Raw genomic sequence first — 26,641 nt, 5'->3', positions numbered from 1 at the left:
CAAAAGACTGTTCAACAAGCTATAAACATCTGCTGCTTCCTCATTTAATGGAACCATCAAAGTGTTCTTGTGCTTTAATGGGTGATCATCTGTGATCTCATCCACATTTTTGCTTGACTTTTTTATTTTTTTATTTTTTTTAACAATATGACTGAAACTAGCTAATGAGGAATTCGGCGTAGGAGCGGAGAGGTTACTTCTGTATCATTTTATACATCAGGCTGTTCAGTGCTGAAATATTTTCTAAAGACATTTTTGGAAGCCATAAAAATGGTGTATAAATTATCATTTGCTGATTAAAAATGTTAAGTTAGCTTGGTACAGAACTGACATTTTGTGTTCAGTCTACAGTGTATGTGAAAGAGAAAGCAGTTGCCATAGAAACTAGCTCATCACATAAAATGTACTCTAGTCTGAGATGGAGTTCTCTTCAGCAAAATGGACTTTCTGTTTAGACAATCTGGAATCAAATATATGTGGTAGTTATTAGGCTGTAATCAACATTTCATATTATTTGGGGGGTTTACATTTAAATATTGGCAGCTGAAAAGGTAGCGTATACAATTTCAGTTGAGAGAGGGCAGAATGTACACCATGTGGCAATAGTTTTATATTATAACAGTATTTCCTGTTTAGGAAAAAGTGATTGTTTTCTGCATTAATTTAAAAAAGTTAATTTAATATAGAATAACCTCTCTGAAAAAGGAGTTCAGTCTTATTCATGGCTGAGGAAAGGATGTGTATACCAGTATTTAGTACAGCCACACCAGATGTGGCTTCACATACAAGATTTGTGTGTGTCAGAATGAATGATTAACAACAATAGAATATAAGCTATACATGGCATGAAATGATATAGAAGTTATATAAAGAAATACTAAGGTAATGGTCAAGGACACCAGTAAGCACAAAACAGATGACAATAATTGCAGTATCTGAGATGGTTTTATAATGTGATTCTAAGTGGAGAAGCAAAAACATTGTGTTACTATGCAGAAACTATCAAACTATGATAAAAGCTCTTGATTTTGGTATAAAAGGAGCACTTGCTATTTGAAGTTCAGTTTATGGCAAGGTCGGACAATCACTTCTGGATAATATTTGCAAATGCATGACTCTTCTCTTTTGAATGGAGTTTCTTTGATATTATATTGTTCCAAATATTATCGCTAAACTTAATGTTTGGTAAGTATTTGCTGTAGAGAGAAGGGGTTGCTTTCTCAAAGCTAGTTTTTTAAATCCTTCATTAGCTTTTTCTAGTTCTCTTGAAAACTGCTTTTTAGAGTTAGCTTTTGATTTGCTTAAGGGAGATGTTGGGTAGAAGGAATTTGACATCTCATCCACGGAACAAGTACAGCAGTATGGGAAGCAGCAGTGAAAATCTCCTTCAGAAATCTCACTGAGTGGATGAAGGGACTTCCTTTTAGTGAGATCATGATTCTCATTGAATTCTTTTCACAGCACCATAGAATAATTTAGGTTGGAAGGACTTCTAGACGTCTGATCCAACCTCCTGCTCAAAGCAGATCTAACTTCAAAATTAATCAGGTTGCTCAGAGCCTGGTCTAGTTGGATTTTGAAAACCTGCAAGGATGGAGATTTTTCAGCCTTTCTAGGCAACCTGTTCCATTGCTTAATTACTCCATTGTGAATTTTCTTTTCCTATATATGTAACTAGAATTTCTGTTGCAAGTTGTCCTATCACTGCCTACCTTCAGGAAAAGTCCGTCTCCACCTTCTCTGTAATTCCTCTTTATCACAGCTGAAGACAGCATTTACACCCCTCCTTAGCCTTCTGTTCTCCAGGCTGAGCTGACTTAGGTTGTTGAATTTCATGAAGATTCTGGTGGCACATTCCTCCAGTTTGCTGAGTTTGAGGTCCCAGTGAATGATAACTCTGCTCTCAACATACCGACCATTTGCTCCCAAAAGACAACATCCGCAATATTGCTAAGAATTTGTCATGTCCTATTACGCAGTTTATTGATGGAGATGTTAAGCAGTATCAGCCTCAGCACTAACCCTTCAGAAATGCCACTTCTAACTCATTACCTCTTAGACTTCGAGCTGTTGGCTCCTGCTTTTTGAACCTCGTGGTCCAGTGAGTTCTTCACTTACTTTGTAGTCTACACGTTCATTTCTTTTCAGTTTGGCTGTGCAGATGCTGTAAGAGCCTGTGTCAAAACCCCTGCTAAAGTCAAGGTAACAGACATTAACTGTTCTCCTCTTGTCCACTGAGTCAGTCATTTCTTTACAGAAGACAATCAGATTGGTCAAGCATGATTTGCCCTGGGTATATTCATGTCTGCTGTTTTCAGTGACCTTTTTATCCCTTGAGTGTCTGAAAATTACTTCTGTGGGGTCTTGCTCCATAATTTTTCCAGCAACTGAGGTTAGGCTGTCTCGTCTCTGGCTGCCAGCTGAGGAGTGACTTAACACAGATTAAGCAGTTAAATTTTTTAGGATGTGCTTTTTCTCTTGTCTGTTAGGACCTGGACAAAGATTATCCAAAGTCTATTTAGTGTCTCGTCCTTAGGTCAGCAGATGTTAATTCCATTCGCTCATTGCCACCATAAATCAAGTTTTGATGATAGTCTAGCCATTAAATGATTTATTTGATAGGAGGGATTTTATGATCCATTCAGTTCCTCAATTCAAAGGTATTATAAATACCAAATGAAAGAATGAAACGCCAGGAGAGAAATTGTGACAATCTGTAGTCTGGAATGTTAACACCACTTGTTTTTGGCAGTATTACTGGCCTTAAAACAATAAGATCCACATGAATGCTAATTTTCCCTATTTTGAGTAATAAATACAGCGTCTTTATGGTTTAAGTAATAATATTACTCAATGCCACTGCAGGGTCCAGCAGACAGTTTCATGATGAGGTAATAAATAGCAATTTTAGAGATATGATTATTTGTATTTTTGTTTCATGTGGTTTGTGATGGGGGAAGGAGGAATGGCAAAGCCAATGAAACGCCTTGCCCTCCCCTGTAACTGACATAGTTTGGCTGAAGATATGTCAGCTGAGAAATATGAGACCATCCATAAAGCTCCGCACACTCCCACATTAAAGTATTACAGAGAAACCTTCAAGTGGAAAACCAGTAACAAATTGCAGCTGAAATGCTTATGGTATTCTCTGCTGTCTTGGGCTCCCTGCTGTTCATCTGCTTATTCCTCGGTATATTGCTTTATTCAGGAACAAAAATGGAAGAACTTCCGTTTTTTTTTCCTTCTCTTTCCTGGACTGGACTTGTGGTAGGGGGGCCCCAAATCCCTTAATCGGTTATCTATGTGTCTGAAGATGACATTACTGGCACAGATACCAGTCTGAGTTGATCGTGAATCATCTTTGCAGCTGTATCTGCATCTGCAGCACCGCTTCTAGTCTCAGAGCCCGCTCCAGATGCTAGGAGGCCTCCTAAGCCAGCGGCTGCAGGACAGCCCGAGCTCCATCCCTGGAGCGCCCTCCTCGCCGTGGTGGGTAGCCACGGGCCTCTGCCTCCCCGCACCCTTCCCAGCCCTAGGGGCAGGCTGTCCGCTACCGGAGCTCGAGCTGGAGGCGCACGACACCGTTCACGGCGGAGGCTGGCTGTTGTCCCCCACCGATTCCCAGCAGTGGGCATCAAACATGTGCCCACAGATTGACAGAACGGGTGAGGTTGGAAGGGACCTCTGGAGATCCTAGTCCAGCCGCCTGCTCGTTTGCTGCCAGGTTGTGTTTCAGCTTTCCCTCGCGCTTCAGGCAGGGTTTGGGGTTCAGCGGGGGGAACTGCAGGCAGGGGACGCTTCGCGTGTCCTCGGCCAGGGGTCTTTGGGCTAGGTAGGTGTGTTCAAGCTTACAGAATTGTATATACCCTTTTTGCAAGATTTTTTAAATCCTGGAAGCCTTTCCTTTTTTAAAAATAACAAATTTTATTGAAAAAAATGCAATATTTTAAAATACTGTGGATAATTCCAACATGAAGTCAGACAGCAGGGCTGTGCCTTGGCCCAGTCACCTTTGAAGAAATGATTGTCATCTTAGTAAATACTGTTTTTTTTATTTTGAAAGAGTAGCACAGACTCTGACAGTGATTTAAGGTCTTTAGTGTTGATTTCATGAGAAAAAATATTCTTCACAGTATGACTTTAAAGTAACTTTTTCCCCCCCAATTACTGTACATGTTGGCAGCAAATTAGTTTTGAGGGAATATCATGCACATCAGAGCACTGTTGATGTATTGAGGAATCATTTTTGGATCTGTTAGCTCAGTCAGACCCGTGACTGACGTTGTGCATGTCTTCAGTTGCTGTAGATTTGAAAGACTTTTTTTGACGGGGAAGGTGATGTGGAAAAAAAGAAAAGCCCAAAGTACAAGAAATGATTGGCAAAGTGATGATATCATCAAATGTTCAAAGGCTTTGCAAATTGAAGCTTATTAGGCTGACATTTTGTCTTCTATTCAGCGCTAATTGGACTCATACCTGGTTGCATGATGCTGGAGATATTTAATACCTGAGTGTTTACCATGACAAAATGACAGAAATCGATGTCAAGGATACCGTGGATTTCTGTTTAATGGAGAAAACAATATATTTCAAACTAAAATTACATATCTCATAGTAATTTGTATTCATATGTATGAAAGCCCTCCTGAAATACTGCAAATAAGAAAACTTTTATTTTTGGAACCTAAAATATTGGCCTGGTTGCAAATATTCCATTTTAAGCTTTTAAATGAGTTTTTCAGAATTTATAAAAACAACACTGATTTAGTTAAATGAGGAGGAAAAAAAAAAGCCCAAACGTACCCCTCCGACACAGTGTTTTTACTTGAAACAGATCTGAAAATGTCATGAAGAATGAACTCCAGTCTTTTGTACTGGTGATAGAATTCTTTTAAAGTTGTTTCTGACAGCTTGAATTCTTTTGTACTCTGTGCTTTCTGGTGTATTGGCATCTGTAAAATGAATTAAGGAAACAGAGAGGAAAGAGTGATTTTGGAAAAGCAGCCCCTGCAAATGTGCAGTATGTCAGAATACTTGGAAATAGATATATGTTTTTCTGCTTTATTTGAGATTGTTATGGATTTCCAAGCATTAGCTGCCTGTCCTTTTCAAAGGGACATATACATGCTGTCTAGGATAGCGTATTACCAGCACGCTAGTTCATGTCTTCATCTTGGACCTTACAAAGTTGAATATATCTTCAATTAAACCTCTAGTATGAAATAAAAATGATATTTCTTCAGCAGATGTAATGGAAATGACCAGCTGTTCATTTAAATCATTGGCCAAATTGCCTTTTGCACTGATCAGTGCAAAGTAATATTAAAAAACAAACAAAACAAAACAAAACAAAAAAAAACCAAGCCAGTCTAGATGCTTATAGGGAATCGCTGGTCATAGGTGACTGATAGAGCATCCTGTTTGTTACTGTGATCTGCAGCGATCCTGTGACCAATAAAATGTTGACAACCAGTAGCTTCAGGACTAGGGGTAATTATTTGTATTGCTGGAATCTTCTTAGGGATCTGAGTCTCCACTGTGTTAGTAAAAATATAACAACAGACAATTCCTGGTAAGCTTATACTATAAATGTGCTTCTAGAGTATTAGAAGTGGATGCAACCAGCAGCTGGTTGAGGACCCATGATAAACAAGGAAAAGTTAATCAGTAGATTGGCATGGTCTGAGTAATAAAGTGCTAGACATAGCACACGAACTGCTTCCCTCAAGTGGCTCAACTAATGACATAGTAAAAATGCCTTTCACGATGTCTGTAGCGTGCAAAGACACCTGAAGTACATTGGATATTTGCCATGTAGCTGCAGTTGCTGCTGTTATCAGCTTCTTATGTGACTAAATAAAAAAGGGAATGTTTTTAATTTTAGATCGGAGATAAACATAAAAAGAACATACGGTCTCTTAAAAGTTTGAGATCCCTTATAATAACTTATATTTATATAAATGCTAGCTGTTTGATCTAATCAAAATAGATTTAATAATAGCTAACTGTAATTCTTCTAAAACTGTGCATTATTGACCTGCAGAAAAAGCATTCTTACAGAATAATTTGTTATTGTAACTTGTACGGAATTGTACAGCTACTGATGCGTTGGGTTACTGGTGCTGGGGGGAAGGATAGAGCAGGAACAGGATCGAAGCCATAAATTTGCCATTGGCATTAGAGAAAATGCTAGTTTTCCTTTTAAGTCGGTTAGGTGGGGTGTGTGTGTGTATGTGTATATGTGTATTATTGCCCTCTAATGGATAGAATCTGAATGGCTGCTATCGTAGCTAATGTCTTTAATTTTCTAGGCTGGGCGGTGAAAGTGTATAATGTAAGGTTTGTAGATTCAGGTTTCAGATCTTGATGAGATTCATGATAAAGTGTTCTAGTGATGCATAATAGATTATTTTATTTAAACAGTAAAACTAAGCCTAATCCTTAACTTTAAAATACCTGTATGAGAGGGTAGGCTACAATTTAATTGGAAATTAGTTTTACAATTGCCTGTACTTTTTAATCATTCACTTCTGCATGTTCTTTAGAGCAGAGTCCTAACTCCGGTTGTATTTTTTTCTACAAAGAATCTGTTTTCATTCAATAAGTAGCTTTGAGAGAATTAAATTTTAGAATTCTTCCCAGTTTCTTCTCTCTGCAGCTGTAGACTTTTCTTTTCCAGTATTTCCAGTACTTGCTTTTGTAATTAGATAACTGTATATTGTTTTGACCATATAGAACATATGTGTCTAACAGCTTTCCTCGTTTCAGTTGTAGATGCATGTAACTTCAGAGTAGCAGTGAGTATCCAACTGTTATCCTCCTTCCCTCTAGGAGGTTCGTGACGGTAGTGGTAGGCAGCATGGCTGTTATGAAGAGGTTTCTGATCTATACAGATTGTTATGATGCAAACATTCATATTTATGAAATAGTCTAAATGTTCTGGTAAAACCCGTGACTGATTTGACAAGTATCACTGAGCTCTGCTGAGGTACCTGAAATACCTCTGTACATTAAATTCTAGCTGAATCCATCATAGTACTTTAAGATCTAATTAATAAGCTGAATCTGGACTGGAAGAGCAGAAGGAAGAGTACACTAATCGAATTCCCCTGTAATGACTGTATTTTCCTATTGAATGACTCCTAAGTTGTGATATGATGCAATGCATGCAGTACTGGCTTTTCCTGTCCTTCCTGAGGGCTGCGCTGAAGCCAGGTGCTCACACCCACTCAGCTTCGCAGCCATGCTCTTGAAAGACTGTTGTAGTGACCTGACAGTGATTGTTCCTGGGAGCAAAATAAATTGTTCCCGGGTTTTGTGCTACTATAGTTCATGTTCACAGTGAAAATAGATAACTTTATGTAAGTTAACAAAGATGAAGGATGCTGCAGTAGCATCTTCTCAATCCAAAATGGAGACTTTATCTACATTCTTAAATATATGCGTTCTTCTGAACGTGATGTTTCCTAGCAATATGTTTGTTTTTCCCCCCGGAAAACTTATTTTCCACTGGCAGTACTTTGGCAGCTGTTGTTTGCATTGTTTAGGATAAATTAAGGAATTTTTCAAAATGTTATTTTGATTTGATGCGACTTTGTTCATCGGTTAATTATGAAAGCTCTGATTGTTTAGTGCACGGGGGAGTATAATGCATTTGCAGTCACATGCTCGCTTAATGCATGCAGATTGTGATGGCAGTAGTAATAGCACCTTTAAAGAACAAAAGGTAGCAACACATAGTAACTCTGTATCTGGCCAATCCCTTCAAATTACCATAAATATTTGAGCAATCTGAATAGTTTTGGACTCTGCAGTAAAGCTTTCCTGTTCTTATCTGGCACTGAAGGAATGTGGAATAAAGTATTCATTTAACCAAGTATAAAAATATGTATGCTATGCAGTTATAATCATGTGTCATTAATCAGAAAATACTGCAGAAACTCTGACAAATTAAAAACACAAGGATGTGTCTGCAAGGGCTTTTTCAGTCATTAAAAAGCTGCTTCACCTCTCAGGCAAACTATTTAATGGCAACTTCTTGCTCAGTGTACTGACATCTTCAAAGGCTCTGACATCTGTCGGCCTTTGAACTACCATTAAAAAATATTATCCCATTTCCATTCTTTTATGCCCATTTTTTTAATTATAGCCCTTCTTTCAAGTTAGGAACATGGTTGGTTTAAATGATGCTGTCCTTTCGTTTTCAGCCACCCAGCTGCGGTTTGAATAAATTGATGTAGAATCAAAGGCGGGACTTTAAAGGGAAAAGGTTTGATGGACTTGGACTCCGAACCAGATGAGGTTTTATGATGAAAAGGGTTTAATCCCAGCACAGGCATCGCTTCTATCAGTCGAGCAGTACAAAGCGATTCGTATATATAGGTTCACGAGAAATGATCTATTTTTTTTTCTTTTTTTTTTTTTAACAGCACAGATCTCTTCAGGACTTGCAAATGTGGCATTAGCTAATATTCAGAGAGCTGATTTCCTTTCATCCACCAGAAGCTTATGATTATAGTACAGTTCTCGAATTGGAAATGAGAGCTGCAACACAGATTTAAAGCTATGCTGTCTGATTTGTATTCAATATACATGTCACTGCGGGACAAGCTAGTCTAGGCCGAGCTGGTTCAATAAAGGGAAAAACAGTTTCTGCATCTGAAATTCTGAGAGAGGGGGAGGAAAAAGGTACCGATTAATTATTATCTACCCTACCTGAGTATTGTGTTGGATAGTTATCAGATTAGTATCATTTCTAAAATAGTGCAAACAAAACCTTGTGATAACATTTCTTGGCATCCTTTGCATCAGAGATTGAGAGAAAATATGTTGCATTAATCAGTAATGGCTTTCAATTTAGTCATTTATATGGAAGGCAATGTATTTTTTTTTTTTCTGTACATGAGTTTCAAGGAAGTTTAGCTGAGATGATCTTACTATTCCTTTATAGTGGTGGCCTTCATTAATGTACTAATTATGCATGCATATGGAGAAGTCTCTAAGCATCAGATGCTATTTGCCAAAAATACCACCTCATGGTATCGAAGAAATCTCTCTCTAATAGTTCCCAGTCTTCACGCTTCATGTCAATAGAAATGTGAGGTATAGTTGTGATTTTTTTTCCTACTTTGGAATACTCAGATTGGTAGTGTTCTTCATAATACTTTCTGGAAGAGCAAAAGCAGCAGATTTCAAAGGTCTGCAAATGATGTCTTCTTAACAGTGTGTATTTCAGTGTTATACAGAAAAGTTCCATTTGCATTTCTGCTCCCAGTCAACAGTTTCTCACTGAAGCTCATGCTCATTTCTTAATGCAATTTTGAGCCTTTTTTTTTTTAGGGTTATTAAATATACACCTGGACTTTCATAAATGGATATATTTATTGGATTGTTTTTTTTACTATCATTTCATAGAATTTGCACATTTAATATGTATTTATTTAAAATAAAAACTATATGTTTCATATTTCTTAAAAGTACAGTAGATTAGAAAAAGTTTCATAGATAAATCTATACTATAAGAAAATCCCGCTCCAGGATATGTGACCTATTTGTGATTCAGAAATGAAAATGGCATCAACTGAATTGAAGGACAAACTAAGAAGGATGAAATGGATAAAGATCAATGTAAAGGTGCCAGAGAAAGATACTAAGCAAAAAAATACTCTTGATTCCAAGGAAAAAAATGTTATGCGCACAGTTTTCACTTATGTTTGTACAGATTATCCTGTGATTGATCTTGTCTTTCTGAACTAATAGTTGTAGCATGGTGCTTCCAAAAGGACTCTGAACTTGGAGAAGTCAGTGTTGAGCTGATGGGAGAAGTGTAGCTAACACTTGAGGTTGAAGGGCCAGAGAGGGAGGCTAGAAAGGATTTCAGCTCTTTGTGCATGCAAAAAGCACTTTTGAGGTATCATCAGCTGAAGCCTTTTCCCTAATGTCTAGGTAGGAGTGAAGACTTCCTTGACTGGGATATTCATCCTCAGATGGATGTGACAAATTTAGCTGCTTGAGATAAAGATTGACATTGAAAGTAGGGAGCTAGGATGTTTCTTCAAATTATGGCTTGATTTTGAAAAAGAGAGAGTCAAAAGCTGCTCATGCACATACAATTTTGCATCTTACATGTGTGAGCAGCTATCATAAATATGAATTTATTAAAACTTGGTGTTTAACAGAAATATTGCAGCTGTTTTTGCTACCTTACAGAAATGAGGTTTTTTTGAAAGTTAGAAGCTGATTATTTCTTTTAAGTTTAAACCTTACGCAATTCTTATTTCTGAAGCTGCTGTATTTCAAGATTTCTGCCCACATGTATTGCCATTCATGAGACCCAGAATGAGGACTTCATGCTTGATTAAAGACTGTCATCTTCAATATAGCAGCATGACATCAGTAAACAGTGAGTTTCCTAGTGTATTAGGTTCTTTAGTAGAGCAGAATAGTACACACAGGGCAGTGCACTTAAGTCATCTTCAGTCATCAACCAAGGGAGTCTCTGCATTACACTCCTTAGCTGGCTGCCTGTAATTATACTGGAGTTTCAAAAAATTCATCTTTTTCCAATCTATTAACAGTCCAAGTGGAACTTGGACAGTATCAGAAGCTGTAGTTCAAGTCAATGCTTAGCTATTGGGTTTTAAAGTCTTCAGTCCTTCTAGTCTTTCTCAAGTCCTTCAACTGTCTGTTGAGATGGTTATGGAAGATGACTTGAACAGGAATTAGTGTCCAAATTTTGCATTTCTACAAGTATTAACTTCAGAAATTGAAAATAGGAGATAACTTAGGTAGTCTTTTTAGATGAGGAAGGGGAAGTATTTCTTTCAGAAACCTTTACTGCCAAGGAGAGAGAAATAAAGGGTATCTAAGCCTGACTAATACTTTCTCTTTGAGTTGATGTTAAGAATTTTGTTATATCTGACTTCTCTTGCCTCTTCTCCAGCAGCTCTTTGGTTTTTACTCTTACAGCCTCAATCAAGTTGCTTGTTTTAACGTAGCTACCAAATTCTGATTGTGGGAATTTAATGTTAAGAGCAAAAAGAAAATTTTGAAGGGCCTTTATGAATTTTCACTTACACATGGGCCTCTTTCTGCTGGGGAAGTGGAATCTGTGCTAGGCTGGGGGAGATACTATCCGAGTTTGTAGTAACTGCACACAGAAGTACGTTTTGGGGGTTACTTATTCATCAGGATGATTTTAAAGATGATGAAAGCAGTTAGGAGAGTATATAAAATGGAAGTCTTTGCAATAAACAGCGTATTACTTATGCTTTGTACCTGATTAGGGAACTGGAATGTCTCTTCTAGGAGAAAAGGCTGCGAGAGCTGGGCCTGTTTTGCCTGGAGAAGGGGAGACTGAGAGGGGATCTTGTCAATGTATACAAATATCTGAAGGGAGGGTGTAAAGAGGATGGGGCCAGACTGTTTTCAGTGGTGCCCAGCGACAGGACAAGAGGCAACGGACACAAGCTGAAACGCAGGAAGCTCCACCTGGAAATGAGGAAAAATTTCTTCCCTGTGAGGGTGACGTAGCACTGGCACAGGTTGCCCAGAGAGGCTGTGGAGTCTCTTTCTCTGGAGATAATCAGAGCCTGCTTGGACGTGACCCTGTGCAACATGGTGACCCTGCTTGAGCAGGGGGTTTGGACTAGATGATCTCCACAGGTCCCTTCCAACCTCAACCATTCTGTGTATTGTGTCTTATGTTTGTCTTGTCAGGCTTTGCACTCAGTGCCATTTCTGTTGGATTTACCATAAAACTCCTGTGAGATATGTGGAGTAATATCTGTGGAATGCTCTGAGCACATGTGTGTTTAAAGCAGTGATTTAAACAAACGCATCTGAAAGAGATGTCAGTGGTGCTTTTCTGTTTTTGTTTACTTTCAGTAATGCTTTTTCATTAGTTGACAAGGAGAAGACAGATTTCTCATAGACAATACAGCTTGTACCTCTTTTGGGAATGAAACATCATATTTATTGTATGTTTAATTTTGCTGCCTCATAGAGATGAATGTCTGTAGTAATCCTTAAATCTATAATACATCATATGTTTATTTAAATCAGAATTACATGTTGTTCAGGAAATGCTGAATGCTTTCAGATTTAATACATGGAAATTTGAATGCAAATATTTTTCAAAAGTTTTGATTTAGAGTATTTCTGTGTCCAGCTTCCCCTGTCAAATTGATGGGTAGTTCTTTCCGGTCTGCTGCAAAGATGTCTAGTCTCTGTTCCTGTATTCTGTTGCAAGAATGTCCTATCTTTCCTTAAATGTCAGTAGCTTTTCTTCACTTTCAGCACAAGCTTTGCTCCAATATTATTTCTGAACTGATCGTCAACATTCTTCTTTAGAAAGAATTAATTTCCTTTCATATCCTGACATACAGAAAATAAAGCTTTATTTTTTTCCTAAAGGAAAACCAGAAAGACTAAGCATGCAGATATTTGGTGGAATTTTCTTTAGTTATCATTTTGGGATAAGTTATTACAGTTTCTATGATATACCAAACTTGGTATCAGATATAGTGTTTTTAATCTACTTTGTATTTTATCTATATTCTGTTCTCAAAAATCTTTTCAGAAAGACGTAAGGAAGCGTCTTCCATCTACTCATTTCCATTTAAGTCTACTGGTAGAGTCTTAATCAAATCATTTTGTACAAAAAGAGTAAACATTACTTTCAACAGTTAAAAGAGAAAGGAGAAAGTACTGTGTATTTTCATTGCTGAAGCACATATCTGTTTTAAAGGCAATAAAGAAAATCCAGTCAAATAATATGAAAGTGAACTGGAAGTTGTCTTCCAGGCAAGAGGGCCATGTTTTTTCTAGATTTTAGAATTGTTAAATGTACAATTTAATTGCATTTATCTCTGTTTCAACTTGATAAGTAATCCCTTCCTTTGCAACTGCACCTTTTTATTTAGTTCCAGTCTAATCTTTTCCCCATGTAGGCTTGATGTTCATCCTTTTGACAAAAAAAAAAAAAAAATCTTATTAGGAAGGCAATGACAATAGCAAACCTATATGAAGTTCTGCTTTCTAGCTACTGTTAACTAAATTATAATCAAGTGCACTTATGTAAATTAAGAAGTCAAAATAAGCTCTGCTAATTTTAAGGTCTTTGTGGAGTTGTTCAAATGGATGTCTAATTTTCTTTCTCTCATTCTCTTCCTTCTTTTTAAAAACTCAGTTTTTAAACTACTCAGAATTTTACAGAGAAAGTTTGATGTTTAAAAGCAGCTTAATGCTGTTAATAGAAGAAATACGTAAGTTAGCAGTTCAGCACCTTACTTTTGCAAGTCCTAGTGGAAGTTTTCAGAAGAGATGTCAGAGGTACATTTGCAAAGGTGAGAAAAGCCAGGATGGCGCTGAGATGTAGTTATACCTTTGCATTAGCCTTGTAATACAGGAATTCAGATTTTACACAGCTGAACAGCAAACCCTTTACAGTTAGTATCATGGTAGCCTGTGCTACTCTTACCCATGTTATTTGACACCCAACATTCATCTCTCTGAGTCTAGAGAACAGTTACTCTTTTTAAGCTGTGCTGGGAAGTGAATACAGCTTTGGTTTATGAATATATTAATAACTTCATCCAATCCCATCTTATCTACGTGCTCATATATAAGATAAAGATGTCCTCTATCTAACAAATTGTGCAATAGCACCAACATTATGAGCAGACTTTTTCACAAAAATGAGGACACTTAAGTATACCTTTTATTGAATATTTATGTAACATTTCATATGTCTTTCTGTTTTGGAGTTTTACCTTTGCTGATACTTTAGTGTTCCAGGAAGCCTTAGACTAGTGACCAGGGCTGATTACACCATCGTTAGTGGCACTATTAGCAGAGCTTCTCTGCTTCCCTGACTGGCTCCTGAGGAATCAGTCTCATAGTAGCTTCTGATTTTTGAGAATGCTCTCCGCAGAAACCTGTCTGCTGCTCATTGAACTGTTGCTCATTTTTACTTCATTTCACACCCTCTTATTTATCTGCTCCCTTAATTAGCATTTTTATGGGCCTGTGTGTTCTTACCCAAAGGCATTTAAACTTGACAGTGTAATAGATTGTGCTGTGAAAGTAAATAGCTGTTTATTACTTATCCTTGTTAATTTGTGCTCTGCCACATCATTACCCATGTGATAATGTGCATGACATTTGCAGGGCAGTTTTTCTTGCAGATAGATGCGTTTCTCACTTTGCATTTGACATTACTTCTTGAAGGAAAAGAAAAGACAGCAAAAATATTTTAAAACTTTCACTAATAGTAAAAAAATAACTGCAGAAAATTTACTAACATTAGCCAAGCATTATTCTGTAGGTACAAGTTAATATCTTGCATATTTTGCCTTGAAATTGCCATCTTGATTCTGTTTTTCTCTCCCATCCTGCTCACTCCTATCAGTTACTCCCCAAATACAGTTTTCTTTATTCCTTGCAGTTTTGATCATTGCCTGGGGTTGATATTCGGAGATGTCCCCTAAAAACACAGCTCTTTATACCTTGTGATAGGATCCCTCTGAAGCATCTTGCTTGTTACTGCTTGGTAGGATATTTTAAAAATAGTTTCTCATATACTTTCATGTTCTCAAGCTTTTTTTCTAACTATGTATCTAAGGATTCCTAATATTGACAAATTAGTGATTTTAACAGTCACAGGAAGAAGTAGATAAGAAGTTCTTAGCATATTTTAATTGAAGTTGCCATAGTATTGAAAATCTTTTTAATATAGTTGATTAAAATGGAGTTAAATGAGTCAATTATAAAACTGTATTTAGAAGATGGCATTAAGACTACTTAAGTTACTAAATGTTAATGACTACTAATTCAAAATTGTTTTGAAGTGTCATTTGGATTTGCTATCATTGCTGCAGCTGTAGAAAGTAGCTCCAGCAGCAAGGTTCCTGCTCGCAGCGCTGCTGCGGACCTTTTGTGTCACTGCCGTGTTCCAAAGTGGCCCCAGATTTAGCTGCGGAACCGGCCGATGGAAATGCCGCTGGCAGGGAGATGAGCAAATACCCTGCAAACAGCCCGGCCGACTCGGCACGGCGCGTTGGGGCAGAAAATGCTGTTAACTGCCAGTCGAATCCGAGCAACAAAGATCAGCTCTTAGATACTGCTCTTAGTCACCTGACTCTTATCCCTTAAAGGTGAAAATCAGGGCGCTAGCTCCTTAAAACCAGAAATCAAGTGCAAGACCGGCAGTTGTGACTTACTGAAAATGCAGTAATAAGACTCGTTAATGTAAACCAATTTTGTTTTAAACACAAACCAACATCACGAGTCTTTGGAGTTCTTACAGCTTTACTTTTTTTCTTAGCTTAGAGCTGCAGAAAAACAGTATTCGTTTACTTTTTTAGCGTTCTTTTATGTTAGAAACATTGCTTATTTTTGTGATAGTGGAGAAACTTGTCTTATCTGTTTCTCAGCACTTTATAAAGCTGTGCTTATTAGTAAGAAAGTTCAAGTCCTGTGGACTCCCATTTTCAGCTGATGCTCTGTTCTCAGGTTTTAGTGATAAATATGTCAGCAGCTGCTGTGCTGACTGGGAGAGGGCATTTTGCTTGCCTCTTCTGCCACGCCGGACTGAGCTTGTGCAATAAGAGTGTCATTGGCACCACTGAATCATTTTTTTACTTTGTTCCTTGTTTTCCTTTTAGTTGTTCTTCACCATCAAAGTTAGTTTGTTTTTTGTTGCAGACTTCCTTTCCCTGCACGGGGCTGATCTCCTTTCATAAATAAGCCACTGTCTAATAACAAACACTCTATATACCTCAGCTATCTCTCTCCCATCAAGTCAGCATGAACAAGAAACAAATCTCTTCTAGAAGAGTACAGCTGGTGATTTAGCACAGTGTCCTGTTGCAGTAAATTTATTAACTTTAATGTTCTTCCAGGTGAGAAAATGCTGAGCAGGTATTGGCATGCAGAGGCAGAAGCTGCATGTTGGTGGTTCAAATAGGGTAGTAGCTTATGGTCTAACGCTTTAGGTTATAATTCTAGAAGGGATCATTGTGATCCTGTAACCTGAGTTCATGTGGGAAGCAAGTCAGTGGAACTTCTGAGAAGTTTTTAATGTTGCATACAAGCAAAGTTAAACACAGTGAGTTGCGAGCTAGGCAGTAGTCTCCAGCTGAAGGTGAGTTAGCCCAATGCAAAGTACTTTTGAAACCCTTGATCTGAAGGGTTATCACGATCCACTCAAGAAATGCAGTAGTTTCTAAAAGTGATGTATTAGTCCAGTGGCTTGAGTGTAGAGCAATGAAGTCTTATTACAACTTCATCTGTTGGGAGATATTAGTCACTCACTTACTGTAAATGCGAGTGAAACACCACCTAAATCACTTTAAATCTGAGCCTCTGGGAATACTTTAAGAGTGGATTTTATCTTAACTCTGCATTTCCTTGTTTTTGTGGGTTTAAAATGCTCTCAATACTATTTGGAATTAAATATGGGGATAGAGTGGATGTGGTTTAGTGTGAATATATTGAGAGAGAATGGAATATATGAATTCCATCCCTGGGAATATAAAATAGTCATGATCCAATCTCTTCCTTAGAGATGGATCCAAATAAATGCTTCATGTGGTTGCAGTAGGAGCTCCTGAAGAATGAAGGGAATATACTTTTTCTAGTTGGACTGTTAGTCACTCAGTCCATTTTTCATCTCTATTGCATGTCACTGTGGCAGTTTGAGACTTCAGCAATGGATTTCAGTTTAAACTCTTTGCCAGCTTTATATCTTGTTATGCAATTTACTTCTTAAAATTAAAGGCACATGTTTTCCTTCTAAATAACATGCAGTACATTTTATTGGTGTTTTAAATAGGCCAAAGTGAGTGAACAACCTTCTTTCTTTTTTTCTTTCAAGTCTGTTTTTCCCCTACAGGCAAATTGCTGTGGGCTTACGACCCGCCCTTTTTATGACACTATTTCAGCACAGATATTCTTAGTTATTCAAAGTTACTGTGTTGAAACAGAAACAGAAATCTCCATGTTGGTTAGCTGTTTTTTCAGCTGTATGACTGTCATGCATACATACAAGTATACCATGTAAATCCATATGAAATCTCTAAATCTCTACTGTATCACACACTTCATGTATTTGTGTTTTTGTTCCATCTAGGATATTCTCTAGAGTTTTCCTACTGTTTGTTTTACTCATAGCCATTTAACTGAAATGAAGAGTGTAGTATTTTGATCTAAAAATGACAGCAAGTGGCAATAACATTGTGAACCTATTATATGCTGTGAAGTTATCATTTTTTTAATGTTTAAACCTCATGTTTAGCAGAGGAATAACTAGTTCAGGTGGAGTGTCTAAGACTTGTATTTCTCACAGTAGTTCTGTGCAGGTTATTGCTGGGACCATGCAAACAGTTTAATAGGAGTGGTTCAAAAACCTAGGTCTGAGCAACTAGAAAAAGAACCCAAAAAATTAATACTGATAAACAGGATTCAGTTTTACAGACAGGAAAAGAAAACATAGTGCTTTCAGATTTCAGGCATTCAGGCATTAGGAGTGAGACATTATAGCTCTTTTTTTTTTTTTTTTTTTTTTTTTTTTTTTTTTTAAGCTAAGGAAGGCCAGTTGCTCTTAAGTTTTATATTTCGTGGACTTTTCAGAACTGAGAAGTATGTCATCTTAGGCATTTTCTCTAATACTAATATGCTCACTTTTACGTCTAATAGTAGTTTAAACCTGGCATCTGGAATAGCAGAATCTTCGTGATGGGAATTTTGGGATTCATTTTCTTCAATAGTTTTAGGATATCCATGTCACAAAGTTGTCTTATCCAGCAAGTTGTTCGCTTGTAAGCTACTTTTGCCAGTGACTTTGTTTATGGGAAAAAAAAAATCTGGCTGTGAGAACTAGACTTATTTTAAAGTAATTGGGGATCACAGACGCAGTTCATGTCAGTGTAAGCTTTTTTCAGTCAGTTTGGAGAGATTAGATGTCTCTTAACATCATCTTACTAGCAGTGAAGTTGCTCCAAAAGGACTCCTTTAATCATATTAGTTTCGCTGCCATCACCCCGTCTTCAGTCTTTCTTCTTTGCTAATGGAACCAAATCGTTTTTTGCCATCTATTAGGTCCAACGTTAATACTCCTTTGCATATTAATTACTGCTACTTTACTGGTACCATTCAGCCTACTGTCTTTTGGTTCCCCTGTTTAGAATCTGAATCTTTAGAATCACTGTGTGCCACTAAAAAATGTTATATTGTGCTATTAAATTTTCTAATGCTCTTGTATCAGAATTACTGAATATAGAATGAAGCAAAGCGGGAAGAAACACTTGACTCAGGATTTCACTGAGTCTCCATTTTGGCTTGTGATAGGATTTATGAATGAATTTTCTTTGCATTCTTTGCATTCTAAGAGATTGTCTTGATTCCTAATCCTAAATATGTTGTCAAACCTTTTGTGAAACTTTTGAGGAATGTGATGCCTTAAACTTTCACTTCACTTCAGGGGTGAGGGGGAGGAAGTTCAAGACTTTTTTTCAGTAGTGATAGAGGGGGATTTGGCTTTCAAAATAGCTCTTGCCCATTGCAAGATAATTGTTATATTGCAGACAGGACTTGCATTGGAAGGATTATTATAGAAACACATGCTGCAAGTATCCCTTTAGAACTTGGAGCACGTCACCCCAGCATTGGCAGAGATCTAAGATGATGTACTTCTCAGTTGTGAAAAGTCCACGAAATATAAAACTTAAAATATACTGCATAATGTTTGGAAATTGTTGCCATTATCTTCATCAACGTAATATTTCCTTCGTTAAATAAAAACCAGTTAGTCTAACACTAGGTTATGACCTTGAAGTAAAGCTGTTTCCAGAAGAATTCTAAAAGTATATTGTAGATGATGATTATATACTAACATGTACTTTACCTTTTAGCCTGTATACGTGCACTTAATTTTTAAATAGACTTGTGGAGAAAGGAACAGGAAAGGAAGAAAAGGGTGTAGTGCAGATAACGCTGTATAGAATACATGTTTGAAATAATGCTGATACAGCTAAAGTATGTGGCCTGTGGTATACAAATGACGTGGTCATCTCCGCACGTACACACACAGAAGTTTACCTTTGTCATGCTGGAGAGTAATGCCAATGAGTAATTAAGAAAGTGTGGAAACATAGAGCCAGTCAGATAAGTTGCTGAAATAGTTAATATTTTATTATTTATTACGTGCTTTAGCTGTGATAGTCTAAGGACACAACTGAAGGTTTGAAGGGAGACATCATTATGGCTCTTAGAACACCATTAGTTCAAAGAGTTTAAAAAAATAGGCAAGCTTTCAACCCTCAATTTTCTCTCTCAGATCACAGCATTTATCATAACAATCTCTCTTGGTATATTAATGTACTAGGCAATATTTCTGATGTAATCATCCACTTCCCAACTTTGGTCAGAAGTAAATATTTCATTTTTCAAAGATATGTCATAATGTGATTCTCAGACATGGCAAATAAATAGTTTAGCTTAATACAGATGCTATAGTAAACATATCTAGAGAAGAAAAATCGGAGTTAGAGAGATTAGCTCAGAGATCTAGAAGCAATAACTGGCACTCAATGCCAGTGGGATTTTTAAAAATACAGTAATTTTAAAACAGAGCTTCTTGTGAAACCTTTAGTAAACTTAAGCTGAATCCACTACTGTGTGTGGTAGGGCATCAATTTGTCACCTCACTGTTATCACATCCTTTATGAAAGAATTCCAGAGAACCGCCAAATTACTTGGGAGACAGGGAAGAAAAAGGGAAAGGAAAGAAATTATAGAAGTATTGTATTGTAGAAATGCAGTTAGAAATATATTGCAAGTGTATGTGAGTGTAAATCTGAAGTAATGCATGCTTTACTGCTACTGTAAAGTAACAGTGTATGTTCTGTGTACTTCCAGGATAACACATTTTCCTTTAGCAAACTTAAAGCATGTAACTTCCACTCTTTCCACTTTTAAATCACTTCTGGTTTCCCACGTGACAGGAAGATGTCTCTGCTGTTGGTGCATTGGCACTGTTGTCCATGCACCTGAGGCCACTGCTGTGCAGCACAAAGTATTTTGCTCCCAAGAATTGAAGGGTGATCTGTAAGCAATTAAGAGACCTGTGAATTCTGCAGTCTGTGTCATTATCTATGATGAATTCACAAAGTCTGAAGAGTTCTCTGCATCCACCTATGTCCTTTCTTGAAGTGCTCTACTTTTTTCACCTGACGGACTTTATTTGGTATATTCTGTGTGCACACTAGCCTTACGAGGAAGCATGGTATATAATCTGTAACAATGAGTGATGACTGATTGATGATATACTGATATCTCCATTAAAAGGTGGCAAATCATTTCTTGAAGGAGGAAAAAAAAAGCTGTGAGCATTGTATGTAGTTTGTAGTATGTGTTGTATAAATACATGTAATATTTGCTTGCTTGTGTGCTGCATCCAAGGTCATTGTGGAGGTGGTGAAGAGGAGGTGAATTTCTGGCTTCTCTCCCCTTCACTGAGATCCCTCCTGCATAACTGAGGGAGTTCCATGAGTATGGAAGAAAACGCAAAGGCAGGAAATCGGGGAAGGAACAAAGAGGTATTACAAAATGGAGGTGATTACAGGTGCAAACCTAAATTTCTTCACCTGCTGCCCCTTTCAGAAAAAGTAAAACTCCTTACTCTGTCCACTTTGGGCAGGAGTGAGCCTCGTTTATCTGCATGTAGGAAGAGGAGGGTAAGGGAAAGAAAAGAGGCAAAGGAGAAGGATAGGGAATCCTCTTTCTACCCTGACTAAAAGCCTTTCTGAGGAAATCAAGTGGGGTTTTTTTGTTTTGTTTTGTTTTTTAACCCTTGTTTGTTCTTTATTTCAGGTTATCTGTGATATGGAGACCCAAATCCACAAGCTGAGGGAAGAGCTTATGCAGGTAAATGCTCAGCGGAAGCAGCAGCTGGTTGAGCTGAGCCTTCTGCGAGAAGAAAAGCAGAGGGCAGCTCGAGAGCATGAGACAACAGTGAATAAGCTTAAAGCAGAAGCAGAAAAAATGACATTAGACCTGAAGAAGGTGCATGCTGCAGAAACAGAGAAGGCCTTGGAAAAGGTAAGGGATGTACCTGGTGTGCTTCTCATGGCATAGCAAAAGGGGAGCAATCATCTCATTAGTTGCATAAATAAAGTTTTATTAAGGAAAAATGTTTAGGGATCACTTGAGTTTAAACAACAAAGTAGTATGCTAGAGGTCTGACATTGGATGCCACAATCACTGCATGAGTATGGAAAATGTTGTGGTCCTATGATGAAAGACTGCTGCTGTGTGAATGTGTAATGGTAGTGATTGCTGGTGTAGCTGGTTTGAGAGCTACTGTGGCAGCACCCTTGAGCAGTTGTAAGAGCAGAACAGAGCTGAACAAACGTGGAGTACTCGGTAGTGGGGGTGATTTAAAAAAAAATCCAGATGATTTCAAAGGCAAACTCGGCCAAGAACTAGGCTAATCACTTTTTTTGTTTTTTTTTCTTTTTTTTTGGAATGAGTATAACAGGAAGGGGAGGTTCTACCTAAATCAGCTTTTTTACCCCCCTCTGTCAAAAAGAGGAAAAGTCCTTTATGGGGGAAAAAGTTCAGACTAAAACCCTAAGCAAAATAAGTCTAGTTGATATACTTTTGCTTGTTTGTGTATATTGGTCAAAGCACTATGTGAAATATTTGAAAATAAAATTTGTGATTCGGATGCCTCAGGGCCTCCATCCCTGTTCTGTTCAGTCAGATCTGTGCCAGCATGTTGTGGCACTGACACTGCCTCCTCAAACAGGCTGCTAAGAATTGCCCTTTACGGGCTTCAGGAGTTCAAGGGTTTTGCCACACTAGGGATAATGGAAACTAAAACATATTTCAAAACCTAAGCTTAAAAAACATCTTTAATATTTATGGTAAACTCTGCATTTATGTAAGCATATACTTGTTTAAGAATCTTTTGCATGTGTTAATGTAATAGAGGATGCATTTAATTGCCAAGTGATGTATAGTGGCACAAATTAACACTCTGCGTGTGCTGTTTGAGTGCCTTTGTGGAACTGACATTTCATTTACCTGCATCAGGTTCTTGGTCTGTAATTTTAAACAGCATTTGGAGGATTATGTTGGAAATCAGCCAGCCTGAAGCCATTAAAATGACTGTGATCAACAATTCAGAATCTTTTCTGAATGTAAGGAAAGCTCTGCTTGGCATAATTATTTAAAGCCAAGGTCACAGAAAGTATTTAAACCTTTGAAATTCATCATTAAAGGATTAATTTTAACTCAGGAAGACATTGTCATTTTTGCTTAAAAATGGAATTTGAATCTCAATTCTTTTCTTTCTTTGATCTTTTTTTTACATGTGTAGTATAGCAAAAGAAAAGTTAACTTCTTTACATCCTCAAATTAAAGTTACAAATAATCCTTCATAGGAGAATATCTTTAATAGTCTTGAATTGTCATTTCTGTCAGGAATATTCTTCTTAAATTTGTTATTTTTTTCTATTTTTCCAAATAAAAATACTGATTTTAGGCAATATTAACTGGTATTGAAAATTATAATTGTGTTTAGCCTCCTTTATTTTTATCTCTAATCAGAAGAGCACGTGTTGAGTAAAGAGCAAGTTCTTAAGAAATTTCTGTATTGGAAAGTCTTTCACAGACATGTGGAAGGATCTTGCTTTAGCATCAATCTCCCTATACCATTCCTCACTTCTGTCTTCCAAAAGAAGAGCTATGGAAAGTGGCCACAGAGTCCAGAAGTCAAAATAGTTTAAAGGGCAAACTCCATCTGAAGCTCAAAAATAACAGTCTAAGCTAAATTAGTTGAAATCCTGATCCTATTAAAGTCAACAGAACTTTGATGGAGATTTTACCTGAGGAAAGAAAAAGCAACTTAATTGCAGCATGAATCTTGAAACTTGTTTTTAAAAGTTTTTTTTTTTCTAGTAAATTTTGTCACCTTGAAATTTAAGGTAAATGGCAAAAAATGTCTTCATTTAAGATCGTTCTTTTTCCCACCTCTATAAGGATTGCTTAAAAATCCAGTGGGAAGCTGAATTTTGGTGTTTAGTTGTAATCACATGACTCCAGATTCCCTGACAGTCAGTCCATTCCCAAGCGAGGGATCTTGCTCCTCTGCAGCTTCTTTTTGAATAGCATTGATTTTTGTGAGTGTTGCCTCCTGTGATTATGGATTGTTGTTCACTTGAACGTGACCAACCAGAAAAGATTGGCTAAAACTTTTGAAAAGAAAAGATTGAAATAGAATTTAATAGGAAGAGACACAGGCTCTGAGCAGTTTCCTCTTCCCTCGACCCTGCTGCAGCGGGATGGGAGGGATGAGAGCGAGGGGAGGAGACGAAGGGAAGGAGTTGCGTTGGAAGCGGGTGGGATGCTCCGCTATAAAGCGTGGGGGCCCTGTGGGGAGAAGCTGAGCCGACACTTTTGCTCTTTTTTTAAGCATATTACAAATTTCTTTGACTCTTCACACAAGATGTCATCTTTTCTTTACTTTACTCATTTCTTCAGGTCAATTCTATGCCTGATTGTGAAAATATTTATATAAATATAGAAGAGCTGACTGAAAAAACCCAATAAACATAACCTATTTCACTGGAGTCTTTATTTTTCTGTTGCTTAAAATCTTGTATGCTTTCAACTTTTAAGATAGCACATTGGTTATCATCATACTGTTTTATCTGATTCGTTCAGTTTATGATTACAGTATGTTATATGTAATGCCAGCAGGTTACTCAATAAAAGTAGTGCGGTAATGTTTTTGAAGCTGTGATTCTAAAAGCATGCGTCTCTTGACAGCTATTGCACCCCACAATTGGTAGCGAATGATAAATGGGAAAGTGTTCAGCAGGTTGCCACATGACGCTGTGTAACACACTATAGGAAAAATAAACATATCTGTTGTGGTGGAAACAAAAATAAAGGGAAATGTTTTTAATTTTCCAGTGACCCCCTCTCTTGCAGGCATTATTTTCACTTAAACTTTACTTCCTTAAAAAAATGAGCTGCAGCTGACCAAAATACATTATTATGACTAGCATAGGACCTTTTGCGGGCAAATTGATGGTGGCTCCGAGATGTCTTTGTGCTGGCGGAGGGGAAGAAGGGGCTCTCCTGGCCTGGGAGCGGCACCTGGCAAACCTGGGGCTCCTCCCCAGAGCTCCTGCCTGGGTGGGCTCTGGAGACAGGGTGCACCCTTGCCTTCTCCACGCTTCTAACTTGTCTCCGTACTTGGCCAGTGTTGCAAGTTTTGTGAGAGACTTGCATCTTCAGCCTTGCGTTTGGCTGGATCAGGGGCCATCACCTGATCACACGTGATCGCCTTGTTGCTCACCTTGTACGACGTAGGGTGGCAGTTGGATTAGAACTCACAACCACCCTAACGGTTAAGGACAGCAAACATTAATATCCTTATGGTCAGAGAAGCCATGCTGGACACAGGTCAGACAAGAACCTCAGGACTGTGGCACAGAGAATTTGAAACAGTGCTTATACTATAAAAGTACTGAAGTCATAAGAACATATGTTATCAGTCTCTAACACAAAAATTACTTGAAAAATTCTCCAAATTATTTCTTTTGTATTAAGGAGTCTTAAATATCATTTCAGAGGAACAATTACATTCAGTCATAGGGATTTTGATTTTCTTCTAAAGCTTTTATAGATTTAATTTGCTTGCACTTCTTTATATTGAATGATTGTAGTATTTTTCTGATATGCTGGTAACTTTTTATTCCGAGTTGTACCTCATTATAATGAAATGAAACATACACTATTTAAGAACATACACTATGTAAGAACAGACATATTACGCATGCTGCTGTATTTAGGCTCTGCTAATGACTAATTGCCACAGCAGGGTGACAGCTGTGTTACAGGTTGCATCAACAGCACATAGGGCCTGGATGCCCATCAGCCAGGTGTAACGTACTGCACAAAGCTTATGCGTATTTTCAGGTTTGCCAGACACTTCTGAAAGAAAGAGATGAACCGCATTTCTAAGTGCGTGCAGATGTGAAGCTTGGCTAACGCTAACTGTTTGTAATGTTCATCCGTGGTATTTTCCTGGCAAAGAAAGCGCGTGTTCGGAAAGCCTAACCCTCGCAGATCAGTAGACATGCTAACAACGCTCAGAGGAAGCAACCTTGGAGCGCTGCAGCCAGCTCCTAAGAAAGCGCTGTCTTTGAGCCATGTGCAGGGCTCTGCTGGAGTGAGAGAAAAAGGATTTTTCTCTATCTGAATAATTTTCAACATTTAGCTTTTTTTTATTGACGACTTTTCTATATTTAAATAGAGGTTTTTGACTCATCCTGTTAAATCTTCCTGCAGGTTCCAAGAACATCTAATTCTTTTTCAGTACTGCTTTTCTTGTGGAGAAGTAATTTACATTTTTGTGTACTTAACGCATACGTTTGCTTACAGGATGGAATTGTAGTCAAAAAGAGGAGAGCCAAACGTTTAGTTGTTAGACTGCAATTCTTCTGATTCCTATAGCGTTGTGGAACAATTCACTTTGGAGAGATGAGAGTCCAAGGCAGCGTGCAACCTGGACAGGATAGTGCAAATTGCTCGTGGAGGTGTTAAGGACATAGCAGTTAGTGGTACTCTAAGATTTCTGTTATTTTAAACAAAATTTGGCAGTTGCAATGTTTTGCAGTCTATAGCTGTTAAAATCACTCCACCTACATCTGGTAGGAATTCCACATAAAAGTAAAATGGCCAGGAAACTCAAAGTTAAGGCTAAAATTTGAAAGAATGTGACTCTAATAGTGCTGTACTCTGTCTCTGTAAGTGACCAATTCCCTAATTAACAGTAACTATTCTATTGTAATTATTCTGTAATACAATGTTTCTATAACAAGGGTTTTTTAACGCTGGGCATACTTTCCTATTGCTGATGCAGAAAGGTATGATGCAGAAACTCATATTAGATATTCAGATAATATTTTGCTCATCACTAGCAGAGAAATAGAAGATGAAGGGAAAGAATATGACATCTTCAAAGATTCAAGAGCTACTATAAGAGGCTGTTAAAAGTATTCGGTTTCTTCTAAGTAGTTACGTTGCTTCCGCTCATAAAGAATGAGCGTTCTTCATTGCGTGCTTTGCGTTAGCTTACGCTGTTGCGTGCAGTCTCTCGAGCTGTTACTCTCTGACAACTTTGTTTCATTATCTACCAAAAATGGTTCTGTCTTTGTATCTGAGATGTTTTGGGACCTGGACATCTCTGCAGCAACTCTGTTAGTTCCTACCTAGGCTTTTTAGCATGATGGAGTCTTTGATCTGGTTGACACCTTTTGCTTCATTAACTTGAACACTAATAGCCAAAATATTGATAGCTTCATTTATATGGGTGCCCAGATGAACTATTTTCACACTCTTTTCACCTGACTATTTACAGGAGGGCAAATAGGTCGACTCTGAAATGTGTGTGTGCGCACTTCCCAAGTACAATGATATCGTTACGTTATAGTTAGATACCTATTTAGGCTTATGTTTTTCTACAGGCTGAAGATATTCAAGATCTCTGCTAGTTTTCAGATATGTGCCATTTTTGAGGCTGAAATTTTAAAATGTTTATGTATTATGTAGGTGCTTTTGCTTAGGC

At 37.6% G+C, this 26,641-nt stretch overlaps 1 protein-coding gene across 3 annotated transcripts in view; it reads left to right on the top strand.

The window, feature by feature from the left end:
- Positions 1-26,641, top strand: part of CEP112 (centrosomal protein 112) — a 173,036-nt gene that overhangs the window by 88,215 nt on the left and 58,180 nt on the right. For all 3 annotated transcript variants that reach the window (XM_062591590.1, XM_062591592.1, XM_062591591.1), the window contains one exon: positions 20,872-21,099. In XM_062591590.1, the coding sequence (XP_062447574.1) occupies positions 20,872-21,099 (228 nt within the window). The remainder of the gene's footprint in view (positions 1-20,871; positions 21,100-26,641) is intronic.

Source organism: Rhea pennata, chromosome 19 (genome assembly GCF_028389875.1).
Source record: "Rhea pennata isolate bPtePen1 chromosome 19, bPtePen1.pri, whole genome shotgun sequence".
NCBI classification, from domain to species: Eukaryota; Metazoa; Chordata; class Aves; order Rheiformes; family Rheidae; genus Rhea; species Rhea pennata.
Note: the sequence above shows the minus strand (reverse complement) of the source record. Positions and strands in the feature narration are given on the sequence as shown.